At 37.2% G+C, this 19,238-nt stretch overlaps 1 protein-coding gene across 1 annotated transcript in view; it reads left to right on the top strand.

The window, feature by feature from the left end:
• The window catches only part of RAB3GAP2 (RAB3 GTPase activating non-catalytic protein subunit 2), a 118,887-nt gene that overhangs the window by 81,547 nt on the left and 18,102 nt on the right, over positions 1-19,238 (top strand). Inside the window, exons 20-28 of the mRNA XM_004699908.3 lie at positions 1,006-1,219; positions 1,579-1,676; positions 9,152-9,257; positions 9,752-9,912; positions 10,272-10,500; positions 11,929-12,102; positions 12,199-12,305; positions 16,136-16,202; positions 18,356-18,426. Of these exons, the coding sequence (XP_004699965.1) occupies positions 1,006-1,219; positions 1,579-1,676; positions 9,152-9,257; positions 9,752-9,912; positions 10,272-10,500; positions 11,929-12,102; positions 12,199-12,305; positions 16,136-16,202; positions 18,356-18,426 (1,227 nt within the window). The remainder of the gene's footprint in view (positions 1-1,005; positions 1,220-1,578; positions 1,677-9,151; positions 9,258-9,751; positions 9,913-10,271; positions 10,501-11,928; positions 12,103-12,198; positions 12,306-16,135; positions 16,203-18,355; positions 18,427-19,238) is intronic.

Genomic DNA, 19,238 nt, shown 5'->3' with positions numbered 1-19,238 from the left:
AGAACTAATTATATAGCAAGCAAACATCCCAGTCAAATCCGTAAGTCCGACCAATATGCCATAAGTCTCATACTAGTCCATAAATCCCTCATCCCTCTTCAGACTCACACCGCCACATGCAGTGACGCAGATTGCTGGAAGATCAAAGGCTGGTGGGTACAGTCTTGTAGATCCAATGGTGGTAGACACATCTACAGGGTTCTGGATGCCATCAGTGGGGCTTGAAGTAGCTCATCAACAGCAGGAAGGTGAAACAGAGAGGGTGTGGCCCATCTCCAAGGAGAAAGGGAAAGAGACTGGTCTCAGAGCCAGTTATCTCTGTTGCCCTCCAATCAAGCTGCAAGTTGATTGACAAGCTCATCTCCACTCACATGTTGCCACAAAAAACCTATCATACATTTTCATAAAATGATAATTTAATGGTCTTTTAAGCTTGGCCATGTGATGCTTGCACTTGTTAGTGTGGCGTGTATTGAGATTTCTGTACATGTACTGTGTGAAAATAGTCTGGAAGACTGGCAGTTTGTATTTGCCTTTGTAATCTCTTCTGTATTCCTGAGAGCCACTGGAAAACTTAACCTAGAGAAAGATACAATGAGGAGTTTAGCCTGTTTTATTTTATAGTTTTTATGCTACATAATAAATAAGCATGCAATTTCAAGTAGCCTCCTCAGAACCACAAGAATTGGGATTGATACCATTATTGATTTTTTTCCGGAGTATATAATATATATGCTTATCAAAATTAAAACATGTTTATAATAGTATATAGTGTCTTAAGGTTTGTCTCTTTTACTTAGACTACTCATGACGTGGTAATTTGATAATAAAATTTGAAGCAGTACATGACATTACAAGTACTACATTAGGAAATGAGTCATGTTAGCTTACCTTAAAAGTAGTTTACTGCTCTGCCACTAATGGCTTTGATTTCAATTTAGATGATGGATGTTAACCTAAAAGGAGACATAGCTCATTCTGGGTTATTTTCCCTTTGTTTTTAAGGACTTGGCTGTGTTACTAAGGCTTGATGAAAAGGAATTTCTAAAACTTCGGTCATTATTAGAGACGTATAAGCAAGAGAACACCAGGACTTCTGTCCGGTTTTCTGATGATCAGGATGGTATGTTGTCTGTAGAAACATTTCTGGAGTATTTGGAATATGAGAAAGATGTGATCAGCATCAAGAAGATAACGGAACAGGAATATGTGGCTTTAGGTAAGTAGAATGATGCATTGTTCTTTGAATTGTCTCTCTTCAGAAGAAAGCCTGTTAGGTGAATGCAATATCTCAAAGATTTTCTATTTGTTTTTAAATTAAGTAAAGATTTAATGTTTTGGCTCATAAAGAACACTCTGGGTATACATGTACTGTGTCATACAAATTGCTTTAATAAGTATGCTGGGGAGACAGTGGTAGACACGTAATGATTTCCTTAATAAGTTAAGTAACTAAACCATTATTTTCTCTCATATGTTACTCTACTCCTTTCAGACTATAGTTTGTAATTACAGGAAGACTAATGATCCAAATGATGAGGAACCATTGGTTAATATGCTTTGTCTTTGTTTTACTAGGCAGCTTCTTCTTTTGGAAGTGTTTGCATGGAGAAAGCTCCACTGAAGACATGTGTCACACTTTGGAGTCTGCTGGACTTAGCCCCCAGCTGTTGTTGGTAAGGTTTCCATTGCTGGATGCTCTTCTTTGTCAGTGCCACCCAGACTCATTTTCTAGCATTGTCTTTCAGCATATCAGACCTTGCATGAAAGAATTCTAAAATTGATCGCACAAATTTATAATCATGTTTAATTGAATATTAAAATTATATTTTCTTGCTCCCTGAAAACTATAACAAACACATTTTTACAACGAGCCTAAAATGAATTTAGAATCTAGCTTATATGCATGCATTTTCAAAACTTTGAACATCAGCAAAAACTTTCATTTTGAAAGTAAAGATTTTATTGAAATATCAAAATAAATTTCCCTTAAAATAGTACACAATTATTATCAACTAATTCTAAACTTTGAATATATAAATTAGCATTTACTGTGAATATATAAATTAGCATTTAATACCTGTGCTATAGCGGATGTTAAACAAAAGAACCATCAGTGGAAAAATCTATAACAATAAATTTAGAGGTCTACAAATACAATTTATGAAAACAGAAGTTACTGGAATTCTTGAGTGGTATAATGGTTAAGCGTTTCTCTATTCACCAAAAGGTTGCTGGTTTGAATCCATTCAGAGGAGCCTTAAAGACAGGTTTATTAATGTGCTTCCTAAGTCAAAACCTTAAACACCTAATGAAGTTCTACTCTGCACTGGGTTGGAAACAACTTGATAGTAACTAATGTCAACAAAAAGTTACTCCACCATTAATCATCAGTCTCATTGTATCTGTCTGTCTGTCTGTCTGTCTCTCTCTCTCTCTCTCTCACACACACACAGATTTTGACCCAAATTTAGACACATGAATTGTTTTTATTGAACATTGACCCACCTCACTGTCATTGAGTCCATTTTCAATGCATAGCAACCCTTCACAGCGTTTGTAAGATTGTAAGTCTGTACAGGAAAAGATAACCTTATCTTTCCTTCCTCGGCATGGAAGGTTAGCAGCCTAGTATTTCACCCACTGCACCACTAAAGTCTCTAAAAAGAGATTCTGTTTCACTCCAGTGTATATGTGAGAAAATAAAACAGTTAAGATATGCATAGATTGTATACAAATGCTTATGGTAGCTTATTTATAATAACTGAAATGGAAATGCCCTTCAGTGGGCAAATGCTTGAAAAAGCAATGGTACATCTTTATCATTGAATACTCCTCAACATTGAATTATTGACACCTGAAATTGAAGAAAAATGTGCTAAATGAAAAAAGACAATCTCTAAAATGGAGATATCTTGCATGATTCCATCTGTGGAACGTTAGAGAAATAGCACAGTTAAAACTATGAATTGGTGTTTGACAAGTGTTAGGAATGATTTGAGGGAGGACGTGGGTGTGGCTATAGAATGGTGACATGAGGGACATGAGTCCTTTGCTGATTGTGTAACTGAGGGTCTTTATTGTGCTGATGATTATTCGGGCTTCTCGTGATAAAATTACTCATAGGTATACATACTCTCGCACAAACGAGGGGCTGTTTAGCTGGTGAAATCTGAAGTCGCGCTGTTGGTTTTGCTTAAACCATTGCTATTGTATTATAGTTGTGTAGGATGGTCACATTGGGCAAGGGTGAGGGGGAAAGGATGCAGAGGACTGACTTCCCTAATGTAGTTCTTTGGCCTTGCTTGTGAATCTGTAGTTATTTAAAGATAATATTTTTAAAGGGGGCTAATTAATTATACCAGGCAAAATTGAGATGCTGAAATAAAATGAGCACATGGTTCTTCTGATGTTTAATTGATATCTTATTACCTGCGTAAATCTGCTAATTTGAAACAAATTGAATCTTGATCCTTACCTGGTTAATTGTATGTAAAACCCAACTTAAAAGTGAAATGTAGGAACTAAAACTACAGTTTTATTGATGAAAATGGGAGGATATCTTTGTGAACTAGGTTTAAGCAAAGATTTCTCAAACAAACCAACTCACTATCACTGAGTCGATTCCAGCTGATAGTGACCCTATTGGACAGGGTATAATTACCTATGTGGGTTTCCCGGACTGTAACTCTCTATGGGAATAAAGGATCTTGTCTTTCACGGAGCAGCTGGTGGTTTCCGTTGACCTTGTGCTTAGCATCCCAGCGCATAACCGCTACACTACATCGGGACACAAAAATCATTAACTATAAAAGAAAAATAGTGATAAATTGTACTTTATCAAACTTCCAATTTTTAACATTTTTAAAGACACTGTTAAAAGGTAGGTTTTTTTATTTTTCAAAAAATATATCTGGGTCTAAAATATAAAGAAATTAGTACCACTCAATAATAAGACAAATAATACATTTTTAAATGAGGAAAATACTTGAATAGCAGTATCACCAAAAAAGTATAAACAGGTGACAAATAATCACATGAAATATGCATTATTAGAGAAATGCAGAATAACACCACAATGATCCCAGTACCACTAGAATGGCTACAATTAAAAAAATTTGATAATTCTAAGTGCTGGTGGGGATGTAAAGCAATGAGAACTTCCATACACAGCTGATGGAGATGCAAAGTAATACAATCCCTTTGGAAGATAATTTGGTGGTTACTCTACAGTCCAGTGGTCTCTGAGGTAAAATACAGTCTCACTAGGTCATGAACTAAACTGTTCGCAGCACCTTTATTCATAGTATCCAAACGAAACAACCCAAAAGTCTTTGGATCAATGGATAAATAATGGTGTATTCATACAATGAAGTGAATTAGTGATGTACAAAATAACGCAAATTTCAAAAACTTTAAGTGAAAGACTCTAGAAACAAAATAACTGCTTCCTGTATTCTTTCAGTAACATGAAATACTAGAATCGGCAAGAAAATAGACACCAAAAGCAGATCCGTATTTGCTGGGTGATGAGGTGGGGTTTGGGGATGAGCTATGAACAGGCACAGGGCACTTTCGGGGTAATGAATATACTCATATTTGTGGTGTTAAGTTACTCAACTTAAAATTAATGAATCTTATTGTCTACGCTCCCAGACTGCTTGTATTTTTCTGGTCTCACAAGTTGTCTACCTTTGACTGAGTGCAGCTTTATCACTATTCTGCCACTGTTTGAATGGAAAAGATTTGAGCTTTCCTTCTCTGACAGGTTTCCATCATACAGATTCTTGTTTCCTTAGCTTTTACTATATGTATTATGCTGTGATCAAGGTGATAGAAACTATCCAAAGGGAGCTTCAAACATTTCATGGAAACTTTTCATAATTCTTTATTTTTACTTTTCAAAATTCTTTAATTTTGAAGCCCCCATAAAATTTTAATGTAAACTTGCGTACTTAAAGTTTATAAGATCTATAAGTGGCATAGTGGGTTAAGTGTTGGGCTGCTGACCTAAAGGTTAGAAGTTCAAAACCACCAGGCTATCCAAAGGAGAAAGATGAGGTGTTCTCCTGTAAAGACTTCAGCTTTGGGAACTCAAAGGGGAAGTTCTACTCTGTTGTGTAGGGTTCATAGAGTTGGAATTGACTCAATGACAGTGAATTAGGTTTTGGTTTTTGTAAGTAAGCAGTCAGACCTCTATTTCTATTGGTTCCTAATCTACAGATTCAACCAACTGCTTGCAAAAATAGTAAGGGGGTGGGGGAAAGCATTAAATAAACACCAAACCCAGTGCCATCGAGTCAATTATAACTTGTAGCTGCACTCTGTGTATGGTTTCTGATACAAAAATCTTTGTGAGAGGCTCATTTTTTCCCAAAGAGTGTCTGTGTGGGTTTGAACCACCAACCTTGTAATTAGCAGCCCAATGCTTAACCTACTACAAAGGCTAAAAGGGGAAATGCAGAGTGCTGTTTACATAGCATTTGTATTGTATGAGATATAAATAATCTAGAGGTAATTTAAAGTTGAAGTGCATTTGAGTAGGCTATATGCCAACATTATGCCATTTTATATATGAGGCTTGAGCACCAATATGGTCCTGAACCCGATGCTCCATAAACACTGAGGTACGACTGTATATTGTTAATGTACTATGAAGGTATATAGAAGGGTTGATCATTTTTAAATCATTTTTTTTAATTGTCAACCTCCCAGAAACCATTTCCATCATTCCAATTAATTGATCTGTTCCCTTTCATTAACCCTACAGAAATGTTTTATGGCTAGGTTTTACATTTTAATTATTGTTACCATCATCTGAATGCTTTTAAGTAATCATATACTTTAAAAAGTATTCTGTGAATAGCAAGTAAAAGGGCAAAATAGACGTGGAAGCATTTTCACTCAGGACACATTATATATAGTTTTGAATGGAGAAAAGAAGGGTGAACTTTGCTTAAAAGATTTATCCATATGTAAAGGTTAATTAAAGTATGCCATCAAACAGACTTTTTGAAAAAATCTATATGGTCATGTGGTTAGAATGATCAACCAATATACTCCAAGCATCTCTGCCAGCCTTGGGAAGATAAAATGCACTAAGTATGCATTCTCCTTATATTTTTCTAATTCCCTAAATTTGTGTCAGTGCCGAAATATAGACCAATGATATTTTTCTGAATTGACCAGTTTCAGCTTTTTTTTCAGACCATTGTATTAGAACGTAATTCCGATATCATACAATTCAATAGTTTAGTTATAGCAAGCAATGTTGTGTAGATACTTTTGCAATCATTTTCAAAACACTTTCTTCTTTCTTATACTCCTTGATATCAGTTCTCCATTTCTCCCCACCTCCCCTGCTGTACCCCCCAGGAACACTTATTCTACTTATCCAGTTATTATTATTGCTAATTATTGTTATCTATAGATTTGCCTAACCTGGGTTTCATATACCGACAAACATACAAAAATACATAATAGAGTCAAGACAGTTATGAACATTAGCAAAATACAACAGACAAATCCCAATTTGCAAACAAAAATCAATTTCACAATGTAACCTCTGAGACCATTCCCTACTTTGGATTTGGATTATATAATTTACAGTTCTTGGATCACAGGCTGATGTGCTTCTTCCATGTGAGCTTAGTTGATGGCTACTTGTTTGAAAACAAACCTTTAAAGACTCCAGACGCTATTCTTTCTAACAACAGGACACTATCTAATTTCTTCACCACACTTTGTTATAGCACCCATGACTTCCATGTTTCCTTAATAGGGCAGGTGGAGAGCAGGGCCATGTGGTAAGAACAAATTGTTCTTAGACTGGAGCTAGGATCAAGTGGGAGCTCAAAACTCATTACTAAATAAATGTTTTCTATCTGACTTTGGCTGATCTTAGACACATCTTTGTTATTTTATGGTAGAGAATCGTATCTACCATCTCCCTGGAGCATAAGGTCCTACTGTTTATAGTGTCATTGGTTTATCCTATAGTGATATATTTAGAACACAATTGAGAAAGGGAGATTAAACAAGTTTGGCTAACTACAAATCGTAATACATGAATTACTGACTCGCACAGATCAAGACCTTACGTGACTGGACATGGTGTACACAAACAGTGGTAGCTAGGTAAAGCTTAACAATAATATTCACTGTCAATGCCAGACAAAGATCTGCCAAAATAGTACATTTCTTAATAATGCAAGCAAGCCATTGAAGTAGTAAGTAAATGTTAGTCCACTTAGACCGTTTCAACTTTTTAAAAAAGAGATGACTTAAACCAGAGGTGCTCAACCTTCCGAATGCCACGACCCTGTAATACAGTTCCTCATCTTGTGGTGGTGACCCTCCTCCCAACCATAAAAATATTTTCATTGCTACTTCATAACTGTAATTTTGCTGCTGTTCTGAATTGGGCGATCCCTGTGAAAGGGTCATTTGACACTCAAAGGGGTCATGACCCACAGGTTGAGAACCTCTGACTTAAATATTTAGGACACACTTTAACATGCCAGACTTTAAATTGCACATGTAGAAATAGAACTATTGATCACTTTTGCCATGTAGATTTTCATATATATGTATATGCACACACAAGCAAATAAAACAGAAGAGGGAAAAGCAAGATAGCAGGCTTTTTGGTGAGTGAGAACGTATAAAGCCCATGAATTTATTAACAAAGTTAGGTCTTTTTTTTAAATCTTCAAAGTTAATTTATGTCAGTCTTCAGTGGCATCAAGTAGATTTTCCTTTTTAAAAAAGATCATTTTATTGGGGACTCATAAAACTCTTATCACAATCCATACATCTATTGTGTCAAGCACATTTGTACATTTGTTGCCATCATCATTTTCAGAACATTTTCTTTCTACTTGATCCCTTGCTATCAGCTTCTCATTTTTCTCCCCCCTCTTGAACACTTGATAATTTATAATGATCATATCATTTGTCATATCTTACACTGTCCAATGTCTCCCTTTACCCACTTTTCTGTTGTCCTTCCCCCAGGGAGGGGGTTATAAGTAGATTCTTGTGATCACTTTCCCCTTTCTACCCTACCCTTCCTTCCCCCTTCCTGGTATTGCCACTCTCAACACTGGTCCTGAGGGGTTCATCCGTCCTGGATTCCCTGTGTTTCCAGTTCCTATCTTTACCAGTATACAGCCTCTGGTCTATCCAGATTTGTAAGGTAGAATTGGGATCTTGATAGTTGGGGGAGGAAGCATTAAAGAACTAGAGGTAAGTTGTATGTTTCATCATTGCTACATGGCACCCAGACTGGTTTGTGTCCTCCCTGTGACTCTTCTGTAAGGGGATGTCCAGTTGACTACAGATGGGCTTTGGGTCTCCACTCTACGCTCCCCCTCATTCACAATGATATGATTTTTTGTTCTTTGATGCCTAATAACCTGATCCCACCAACACCTCGTGATCACACAAGCTGGTGTGCTTCTTCTATGTGGGCTTTGTTGCTTCTCAGCTAAATGTCCACTTGTTTATCTTCAAGCCTTTAAGACCTCAGATGCTATATCTTTTGATAGCCGGGCACCATCAGCTTTCATCACCACATTTGCTTATGCACCTGCTTTGTCTTCAGCGATCATGTTGAGAAGGCGAGCATCATGGAATGCCAGGTTAATAGAACAAAGTGTTCTTGCATTGAGGGAATACTTGAGTGGAGGCCCAATGTCCATCTGACAAAGGTAGATCTTTTAAGAGCCTTTGTTGCAAATGCTACTCTTTCCTCTGCTAAGATATTTTAAGTGGTAGTTTTATAAGAATTATATTCATGAAGAAGCTGGGAAATGTTAATGTAGGTTGTGCTTTTTTTGCTTCTTTTTAATTTAAAAAGATTTCTAGATGTTCTGTGTTGTTATGGTTAGCTGCCCTCAAGGTTCTTGGTGACCTGTGTGTCAGAGCAGAACTTTGCAGTGTTTTGAGGCAACAGATCACCAGGCCTGCCATCGTTCTCTTAGGTTGACAAGGCTCGCTGCTCTGATACATGGTTCAACAGGCAGATAGTAGTTTTCCATCAGAAAAACTGAATCACCCATGCGAACATACAAAAATCTCCTCTCTGGAAAGTACAAGATTATTTGTTAAAAGATCATTTAGACTAAAAAAGACTTACATTTTATTTCAGTCTCTCCTCCTGAGTGTTTGGCTTTGTAAGGAAAATTATATTTTGGATCAACCACAGTCTGTCTGCTGTCTTCATACAATGCTGTCCCTCCTGAGCAAGATGAAAGGTAAAGTCCTGGTGTGGGGTCTGGTTCCAAGGGCTTGGGGATTTATGCTGCAGCACATTTGACCATAGGGACTCTTTTACGTATTAGTGAAAGCTTGTGTCATCACCACAAATAATGTGGCTTGATGGAGCATTTTCTTAACTCCGAGAGGTGAGATGATAGATGTCTTATGGAGATAATACTTTACCATTTTTGCCATCATTAGAACATTATTAAGGTAGCTCATAGAGGTTTTCAACAGAGATAAAAATATTACCGACCCCTGTCAGTAAACTGATTCAAGAAAAATATTACTTACACAGGGTAAGTGGAATAGGAACAGTTTGGGTAACAGGATATAGATCTATTTTTCTGATTCACTCAGAAGTATACAAACAACATTAGTAGGGAATTTAGCTTTCAAACATTGTTTTTAACATGAAAGATTGGATAGGAAAAAAGCATCAAGGTGAGAGTTAATGGTTTCTTATTGTTCCTTTTATCTGGCTCTTCAGTGGCCATTGATGAGACCTGGGACTCCCAGTCAGTGTCCCCTTGGTGGCAGCAGATGCGCACGGCCTGTATTCAGTCGGAGAACAATGGAGCTGCTCTTCTGGCTGCCCATGTTGGGCACTCTGTTGCTGCACAGATATCAAACAATATGACAGAGAAAAAAGTAAGTTGGGCAAGCTGCAGCTGTGATCTCTTCCATCCAGTTGGCTAAGGGACACTTTTCTCTTTGCTGGGGACACATAGTCTCTCCAGGGTGGTGGAACATTTAGAACCTGAAATGTGTGATTTCCTTTATTGTTTTGTTTATTCACATGACTTGCTACTTGATTAGTAGTTGTTACTTAAAGATAAAAATATACTAACAGGGTGTTGAGATCTGGCTTTTAGCCCGTAGCTGGTGATTTTTAGCAGAACTAAAAACAAAAACAAAACCAAAATCCCCCAAATCCCAGCACCATCATTGTTCATGAGTATTCATGCTGATTTAAGACTCTGGCAACATCCTCATGCAATTTCTGTTAGTTTTCCCAGACAGCTTTGAGTGCTGATTCAGAGGGCCTCACGGATTCCTGGGAGGCTCTTTCTCTTGACACTGAATACTGGAAACTCCTGCTGAAACAACTGGAGGATTGTCTCATACTTCAGACTCTGCTCCACAGCAAAGTAAACACTCCACCAGCCAAAGTGTCCTCACTGCAGGCTGAGCCGCTCCCGAGGCTCTCTGTTAGAAAACTATTAGAAGGAGGAAAAGGTAACCTGAAGTTTACTCTAGCATTGTATCTGTGTTCACATACTGTGGCTTCTTTTTTGTTGTTGCTTTTTGTAGAAATGATGGAAAGACTAGGGAAATAGAAATAGACATTGAGTTTTAAAAGTCAGTATGTTTGTATTTCTTCTCATGCACCATCTCAGAATCTGAACCAGTCAGCTCCTTGCTCAGGACACCCAACCACTTTGCCCTCCAAATAAATAAGTAAGCAGTGGTTCTTAAAGAGTGGTCAGAGGGCCTGAAGCCTTCACTTTACCAGGACCTACCCACAGGGGACTGGACTTTCCTTCTGTGCTTCAGCCGAGCAACAGATCACAGCAGATTGAATGTCGAAGCAGTTGAGAATCCAGAGAGAAGTGAGAACAGTAGAGGGTTTACAAAAGTGTAAGACAGTGCCACTCTTCAATTGTGAGTCATCGGTGTGAGCTCATTGTTCTTAGCAGCAGCACTAGTCCGCATTTGATACTTACATGATCATATGAAAGGGCTTCCAAACTCTTTTGCAAAATTTCCATAATCCTTCAAATCCAAAATTTTTCCACAAATGTTTGAAGCCCCTCAGATTTCAGGATTTATAAAAACTGTAGATTTCTTGTTTGTATAACCTTTCTCATTTTTTATAAGACCTGTGATAACTTTTGAATTGTAAACTCATAACACACCATGTGCTCATCTGATGGAAGGATGGGAGCATGATTTTAATATTAAATCTAAGCAAATATAATAGGGTCTTAATTCTGGAATGAGAATTATCAACTGATGATGCCAAACACAGGAATTAGACAACCTAGCACCTTGTTCTCATACTGACAACTGAGTTTACTGTGAAGCATTTTTCTGGAAAAATTTATATTTGATTTAAAACAAAAAATATTTGAGTCATGGTCAGAAAAGACAGAGAAAACAAGTAAGTGCATTGTCATGAGAGAAAAAAACTCCTTGGTGCACAACTTTCCTGCCCTTTATCTCACCGAGCTGCTTTCAGTTGTTTTTATTATTCAGTTAACTTTTTGTATTCAATGGGAGAATTCTTCTGCAGCCATCCACTGGTCTCAGGCATGTGTAAACAGCTTTTGTTTGGAATGAGCCCCTGCAGGGTGAAGTGGAACCCTCGGATTAAAGCTTTTTCTCTAACCCTCTCGTAGTCGTACATATGCATTGATATTGATGTAATATTTCTTAAGAATATATTGATAATCTTGGTGTCAAATGTTTCACCTGCTCTTATGAGTTAAACAGTATGTGGTCACGCTGCAGTAAATTGCATGGCTTGGAGAGAGGATGGTCCATTTGTGGCTCCACGATGAATGTTCGCTCTCGTCATAAAGAAATACAGGTCAGAACACTGCATTGACTCTGTGTTTGGCCAGTACTGCTGCTTACGTGTTCCTCTCTCTCTTCAAACTGTAGGTGGCATTGCAGACAGTGTAGCCAAGTGGATATTTAAGCAAGATTTCAGCCCGGAAGTATTGAAATTAGCTAATAAAGAAAGAGATGTAGAAAACCCTGATGAACCCAAAGAAGGTACTAACCCAAGTTTCCCTGAAGTGTTAGAAGTAGACAGGAACTTGGAAGCCATATCAGGTAATACATGAATAATGATTATGAAATCCAGAGTGGAGAGATGTGACTGACTACAATGAAGAAAATGTAATATTATTTCTCTCTTCTGGCTTTCAGACTTGCTGCATTTAGCCTATGAGCAGTTTCCTTGCAGCCTTGAGCTGGATGTGCTGCATGCTCATTGCTGCTGGGAATATGTTGTTCAGTGGAATAAAGATCCAGAGGTGAGATTCTCATCATTGCTTCCATGTTAAACCTTTTTCTTTGCTCACATATGAGATTGTTTAATTATAAACATTGGATTTTCCCCTCTGAATGATTCCCTTCTAGGCCTTTTTATGTAGTATCACATAGGAAACCTATGAGGTCTTAAAAACTCACTGTCATTGAATTAATTCCAACTCATAAGAGACCTTACAGGACAGAATAGGACTTTCTTTTGGGATTTCTGAGACTTTAAATCTTTCTCCCAAGGAGGAGCTGGTGGGCTCAAACTGCTGACTCTGTGGTTAGCAGCTCAGAGCATAGCTCACTATGCCACCAGCACTCCACTTGAAATATAGGTATTGTTATTTTACCAAATCTAGAGATTAGGCAACAGGGGCTCAAAAAGTTAAGTGACTTACCTAAGGACACAAAGCTGAGTAAGTAATTGGGCCAGGATTTGAACATAGGTTTCTCTATGTCTAATGCCAGTGTTTGTCCCCACTCTTTAGTTAGTTTGTGATGATAAATGTATATATTTTAAATTTCACACCCTATTCCTTCATGCAAGTACATAATAGAAACATTTCAGTGGTATAGTTATCATGATAAAAAGTCAGGAAAGATTGTCCTCGGGTTTTGACTGTTCCGATGTCTGTGTCTATTACTTCTGTCATGTTTATCTCCAAAGAACACCCAAGGGAGGAAAAAAACCACTATGGGCAGCGTCCCTTCTTTTGTATACCTCTTTGCTTGGGGACACCCTTTTTTTATTATTTTCGCCCACCACCCTTTCCTTCACGGCGTTCAAGGGGTAGAAACAGTGTAGAAAGAAGGGCCCAAGCCTGGAGAGAGGAGACCTGGGTTTGAATCCCAAATGATTGGCTGACAATCTGGGACCACCATCTGTTGTCCATCTCAGCCCTTCTTTTTTTTTTTTTTTTTTAACTATTAGACCAACTTTTACTATACAATATTTCACATAAATCATGTTTTACATTTTGTCTAATTACATACAGCAAAAATCTCAAACCAACACAAGAATGGCAGAGGAAAAGATGCAATTGGTTTATCATATGCAAATTAAACACACAGATATAGAGAAGCAGTCAAATGTCAAAGAAAGCACACTCACTCTAAAGTCTCAATGAAAAGTTGATATGCATGAGTGGGAGAACCATAAGAAGCACAACTTGTTCACAAAATAAATCACTTAGGAATGGTTCTCCCACCCATGCATCTCAGCCCTTCTTAATGAAGATGCTGATCCTTCAAATTGACACCATGGTCAGATACAATGTGAAAACCTGGTGGGTATTCCCATTGGCCAAGACAGGTCTTCACTAGACAGTGCTCTGTTCAATTATTCCTTTTAAATCATCATTCCTTCCTTGTTCTTACCTCGGGTTGCAATCTTGTAGAGAAATTTAACTAATGGACAAATTTGTACTTTACTAGTGGTAACCATAGTCTTCTTCCCAAAGTGGGGGGTGGATATATATGTATATCCAGATAAAAAAGAAGGTACTGAAAACGTAGGTATTTCAAGTAGAAGAACTAACTGACTATTCAAGTAAACCTTGACCAAATGTAATGTCATAACATAATCAATTTCAAAATCTGAATCACTGTATTTCAGATTCAATTCTAAAAATGTGATATTTGAACAGGAAATTTAGTTTCACAACATTCCTTTATAATATAAAGGCAGGTCTGCATTGTGGACACAGACCAGGCTCCTATTTACTAGCTTTGTGACCTTTGGGAATTTTTCTGAACCCTTACTTCCTCCATTCCTCCTAAAATTAAAGCTGGATTTGCCAACTAATTTTGTATATGAACGTAGATTAAACACATTACTTTTGTCAAAGGTAATTGCAGTTGTTTTGAATTAATAAAGTTGTGTGTGTGCAATGGAGGTGCTGGACTGGTGGTTAGATAGGGTAAGGAGATAAATATGTAACCGAAAAACAGCACTTTATTTTAAAAGTAAACAGTTCTGACCAGGGGTCCTTAAACTACAGCCCACGGATGTGTCCGGCCGAGGACATTTATCCGGCCCACCGGGTGTTTTTGCCCGTTTTGGTTTTTTGCTTCAAAATAAGATATGTGCAGTGTGCATAGGAATTTGTTCATAGTTTCTTTTAAACCATAGTCCTGCCCTCCCAATGGTCTGAGCTAGCCCCCTGGTTAAAAAGTTTGAGGACCCCTGTGTCTGACAGTGACTAGTGATGACTTTAATCAAAGTGCCAAGTGCTATGCATGCATTTTCTCAGAGTTGTAGCAGTTCGTGGAGAAAACAGAGGCATAATGTCTGACCTGTTCATTAGTGTCATTACCCGTTTAAAAGTAAACACATTTAAAGTACTAAAATAATTCTACAATATAAGAGGGAGTTGAGATTTATCAGAAGTTACAAGTGAAAGTTGTCTATGCCTATTGCTATTACCCTGTTTCCCCAAAAATAACAGTGCCTTATATTAATTTTTGCTCCCAAAGATGCGCTAGGTCTTATTTTCAGGGGATATCTTATTTTTCCATGAAAAAGAATACGGTACACATTTATTGTTGAACCAAAAAAAAGGAAATTTATTACCTGTATACAGTACGGTAGTAGTTGTCATCACAAACCAGCATAACCAGACAAACTGAATCCTACAGTATCAAGAATTTCTTGTTACTACCATTATTTCCATGTACAACAATCTATGGTACATTTACTCATAATCTATGGTATATTTACTTGTACTTCCTGTCTGCTTCGGCTGCACTGTGGCCAACAGTGAGCTGCACGGTGTCACCTGCCATTACGGTCCAGAGTGTAGCTTGGAGTGGGGGGACTTATTATCAGGGAGACCTTATGTTTGGGGAGGTCTTATTTTCGGGGGATGCCTTATATTTCAGTGAGAGGCAAAACTATAAGTAGGTCTTATTTTCGGGGGATGTCTTACTTTCGGGGAAACCCTGTAGGTCAGTTAAATAAATTTTATGTATTTTATCCTTTTAGTGTTTCTAAAACAATTAACTTATTTTATTCATTATTTGTGTCATAATTACACCTCACTTTGATTGCTTTCCATGTTCACTTAAATGTCCAAAAGATTTTGCTTTCAATAATTCCAGGATAACTTATCTTTCACATACTCATTTTACATATTAATGTCTACCATTTCCATATGCATTTTTCCTAAAATGTTTTAAGACTAAAAACCACTATAATTTCATGTAACTTGGCATAACTAAATATTACTACAGTATTTCAAAGTGGATGTTATTACTAGTAGCAAATTAAAAATATGAGAACTTAAAACATTGCCACAAGCCACATAATAAACATTTTTGTTGTGTATTTACAATAAATAAATAAAATGAAGTGGCTATTTTCCTTGTATTCATTACTAAATTCCTGAAACCCCAAACCTGGTACTCAATAGATGCTCAGTTGAATGATGAATGGATGTGTGAAGTGCACTTGCAAGAATATAATCTCACTGTTTCCACATCTGTGTGAAATCCAAATATTTATTGGCAAAAATACTTTTATGATAGGCAAGCCACAGTATAGTATCCACATGTGAGGCTATATCTGTGGCCACAGGAATTAATCATTATATGCTCTTGTTAGCTAATGTGGACTTGATTCTGACTCATAAGTTATACTAGGAAAATTTACTTCTTACCTAGTAATAGCATGTTCTTACTGTAACATTCTGAGGTAGTTTTCTGAGATTTATATGAGGTCACCATTTGTATTGTATTTAAAACAACAACAATTAAAAGATAACCTCTTAAAAAAAAAAAGATAACCTTTTTTTCTCTTCTTTTTTCCTTTTCTCTACCCGAATGTAAGGAAGCACGTTTTTTCATTAGGTCAATAGAACACTTGAAGCACATTCATAATGCACATGTTCAGAATGGTAAGTAAATAATATTTAAAATGTCACTTAAGGCAAGAATCGTTAGCTTCATATCCTGTTTATTTGGTGGCCTTACACTCTGAACATGTTATCATGTGTTACTGCATGCAAAGTATTGGTTGTCTTAACTACCTGAAATAAATGCCCTCCAGAAACGAGGGAGAAGGAGTTGTATTTATATTATCATCTGTCCTCATCCATCTATTGGCCCAGGTTATACTGCTTGTGTATGTAAGGCGGGTACTGTACATGAATCATTCATTGATACCCTATTTAGTTCACTGGTAGATAAAGAAAAACATTGTGGAGTTCTCAGGACTTAATTCCTATTAATAAATTAGGAACCCGAAAGCTAAGACTAGACTTTACATATTACCTTGAGCTTCTTTTAATAAATGTGAATACTCTCCATTGGCTGCTATACCACAGACACTGCTGATAACTTCTTGGGGGCAAAATAGTTGCAATTTTTTTTTTAACAAATGAATTTCATTGTAAGAACTAATTGAACCCATAACTAGGTTAGTTAGAGGAGCCCTGGTGGCATAGAAGGTTGTGAGTTGAACTGCTGACTGCAAGGTCAACAGTTCAAGCCCACCAGCTGCTCCACCAGAGAAAGCGGCGGCTTTCTACTTAAGTAAAGATTTGCAGTCTTGGAAACCCACAGGGACAGTTCAGTTCTGTCCTCGGCCACTGTAAGTCAGAATTGACTCATCAGCAGTAAGTTTGAAGTTTCCTTTTTGACTAAGCTAATTAGTAACCTTAATACAAGTTGTAGGACTGTGTTGGACTGTAAAGAAGAGATAACACGTTTATGTTGACTTTCTGAATTCCAGGGAGAGCACTTATTTCTTCTTCACCTCTACCACCTTTTTAGAGATAATCACAAAGGGAGTTAAAGGACAATATGAAGTCAAAATTTTTAATTGTCCATTTTACATGAAGAGAACTTGAAAGTTAATCATATATCCCTTAGATTAGTGGTTCTCAACCTTCCTAATGTCACGACCCTTTAATACAGTTCCGCATGTGGTGTTGACCTCCCTAACCCTAAAATTATTTCCATTGCTACTTCATAACTGTAATTTTGCTACTGTTATGAATCGGGTGACCCCTGTGAAAGGGTCGTTGAGAACCGCTGCCTTAGATGTTAACTTCTTTCAAGGAGAGAAAAATCATTTAAAGTGACTGACTTGGAAAAAAACAATCTCTAAATAACCCTGCCCTTAGTAAAATTAAGTTACCAACTGATTTTAAACTAGTATTTCATAATGCTAGGTCTTTGTTGTGTGAGATTTTTAACATCGTGACAGCCTTTAAACAAAATACAGTTCCTAACTGCTGACAGCAGTAATAGGAGCCTAGAAAATGCCTATTTCCCTGCTTGATTGACAACTATTTTGGAAATTTTTTAGTTTTAATGCCACAGCTTGCAGTACAGAAGTATAGATGGCCCAGAGTTTTTTGATTTCTTGTTTTACCTTTAATTTTTTTATATATTCTTGCAGTACAACATGTATATAGTAAATATTTGCTTTTAGTCTTGGTTACATATGAAAACACTTCCGGGATTTTGAAGCTGTTTTTAGTATTTGGATATTATTAAGAAAGCTGCCCTCAGCGGTCGCGTGCATGACACTTATATTCCTGCCCATTGAGTCTTTATCTACCCAGTGTGTAACCCAGGTGGGCCATACACTAGACACGTGTAGCTTTAGTAGATATAGCACAAAATTTTCCAAGTGGTTTTACCAAGTAATTTCTTAACACAGTGCATGGGAGTTCTGCTTGCTCCACATGCTCACCAAAACTTGGTATTTCATGTCCATGTACTTTGTTAGTGTTTAAGTTTAGCCTTTCTGGCACGTGTATGGGTTTAGTGTCTATTTCCCATAACTGATTATGTTGAACCTTTTCTTATGTTTATTGACCATTTAGAGATCTCTTAATTGCAGCTCACTTCTGATTTTTATCAAAGATAAATATTTCCTTAACTTTGTCCATAGCATACAAGAATAAGTAATGATAAGTAAATTACTATAGCTCAGGTCTTTCTTTCATAGGTATAAGGAAGCCAGTGGTTGGTTATGTGTCATGTAGTGAAAATACTTAAGCGTTCTGTTTACTACTTTACTTTTTAACTTACTACCTAGGCATTGCGCTCATGATGTGGAATACATTTCTAGTTAAAAGGTTTTCTGCTGCTACATATTTGATGGATAAGGTAAGTCACCAAAACATTTTTGACTACTTGCTTTTCTTTGTTTCCTTTGATCAATAGACTGGAATTAGTAAGTTTATCAACATTGTATCTTATTGGAATACTTCTTATTTGATAATAAATTCCACTTAAGCTTATTTAAATATAGTTCTGAGTACTGGCTTTTTAACGGCATGCAGAAGAGCTTGACATACTTTAAAAGAGAAAACCAACGAAACTCACTGCCATCGAACCAATGCCAACTCAGAGCAACCCTGTAAGACAATATACCTGCCCTCCGAGTTTGTGAGATTTTACATTTTTACAGGAATAAACAGCCTCACTGTTCTCCCTGGGAGTGGTTGGTGAGTGTAGACTCCCGACCTTGTGGTTAGTAGCTTAGTTCACAGTCTGCTTTGCCACCAGGACTCCTTTGAAAAAGAGTAATTCATTGTCAGTGCTGCTTAACCAGAGAGTTTGAATAGCTTTTTTTTTTGAAGCAGTAAATTGCATTTAATTTTAGATTAAAACATACTGATGTACATTTTTCTCTGGATGCAGGACCAAGAAGTCCTCTTCAGGAGGCGATGTAGCAACGATGAAAAATACAACTTTCCTCTAGTTCCTAAATGTTTCCTTCCTGGTCCCACTATCATGATACAAATTCTACCCTGCAAGTCTGGCTAGACCAGAGGATGTACCCTGGTACAGATAGGAACTGGAAATACAGGGAATCCGGGGAGGATGATCCCTACAGGACCAGTGGTGTGAGTGGTGAAACAGGGAGGGTAAAGGGAGATTGGGTAGGAAAGAGGGAACCGATTACAAGGAACTAT

Source organism: Echinops telfairi, unplaced genomic scaffold, assembly GCF_000313985.2.
Source record: "Echinops telfairi isolate 266 unplaced genomic scaffold, ASM31398v2 ScPeMD7_7424;HRSCAF=8462, whole genome shotgun sequence".
In the NCBI taxonomy this organism is placed as follows: Eukaryota; Metazoa; Chordata; class Mammalia; order Afrosoricida; family Tenrecidae; genus Echinops; species Echinops telfairi.
The sequence above is the reverse complement of the archived record's forward strand: the minus strand, read 5'-3'. Positions and strand labels throughout refer to the sequence as shown.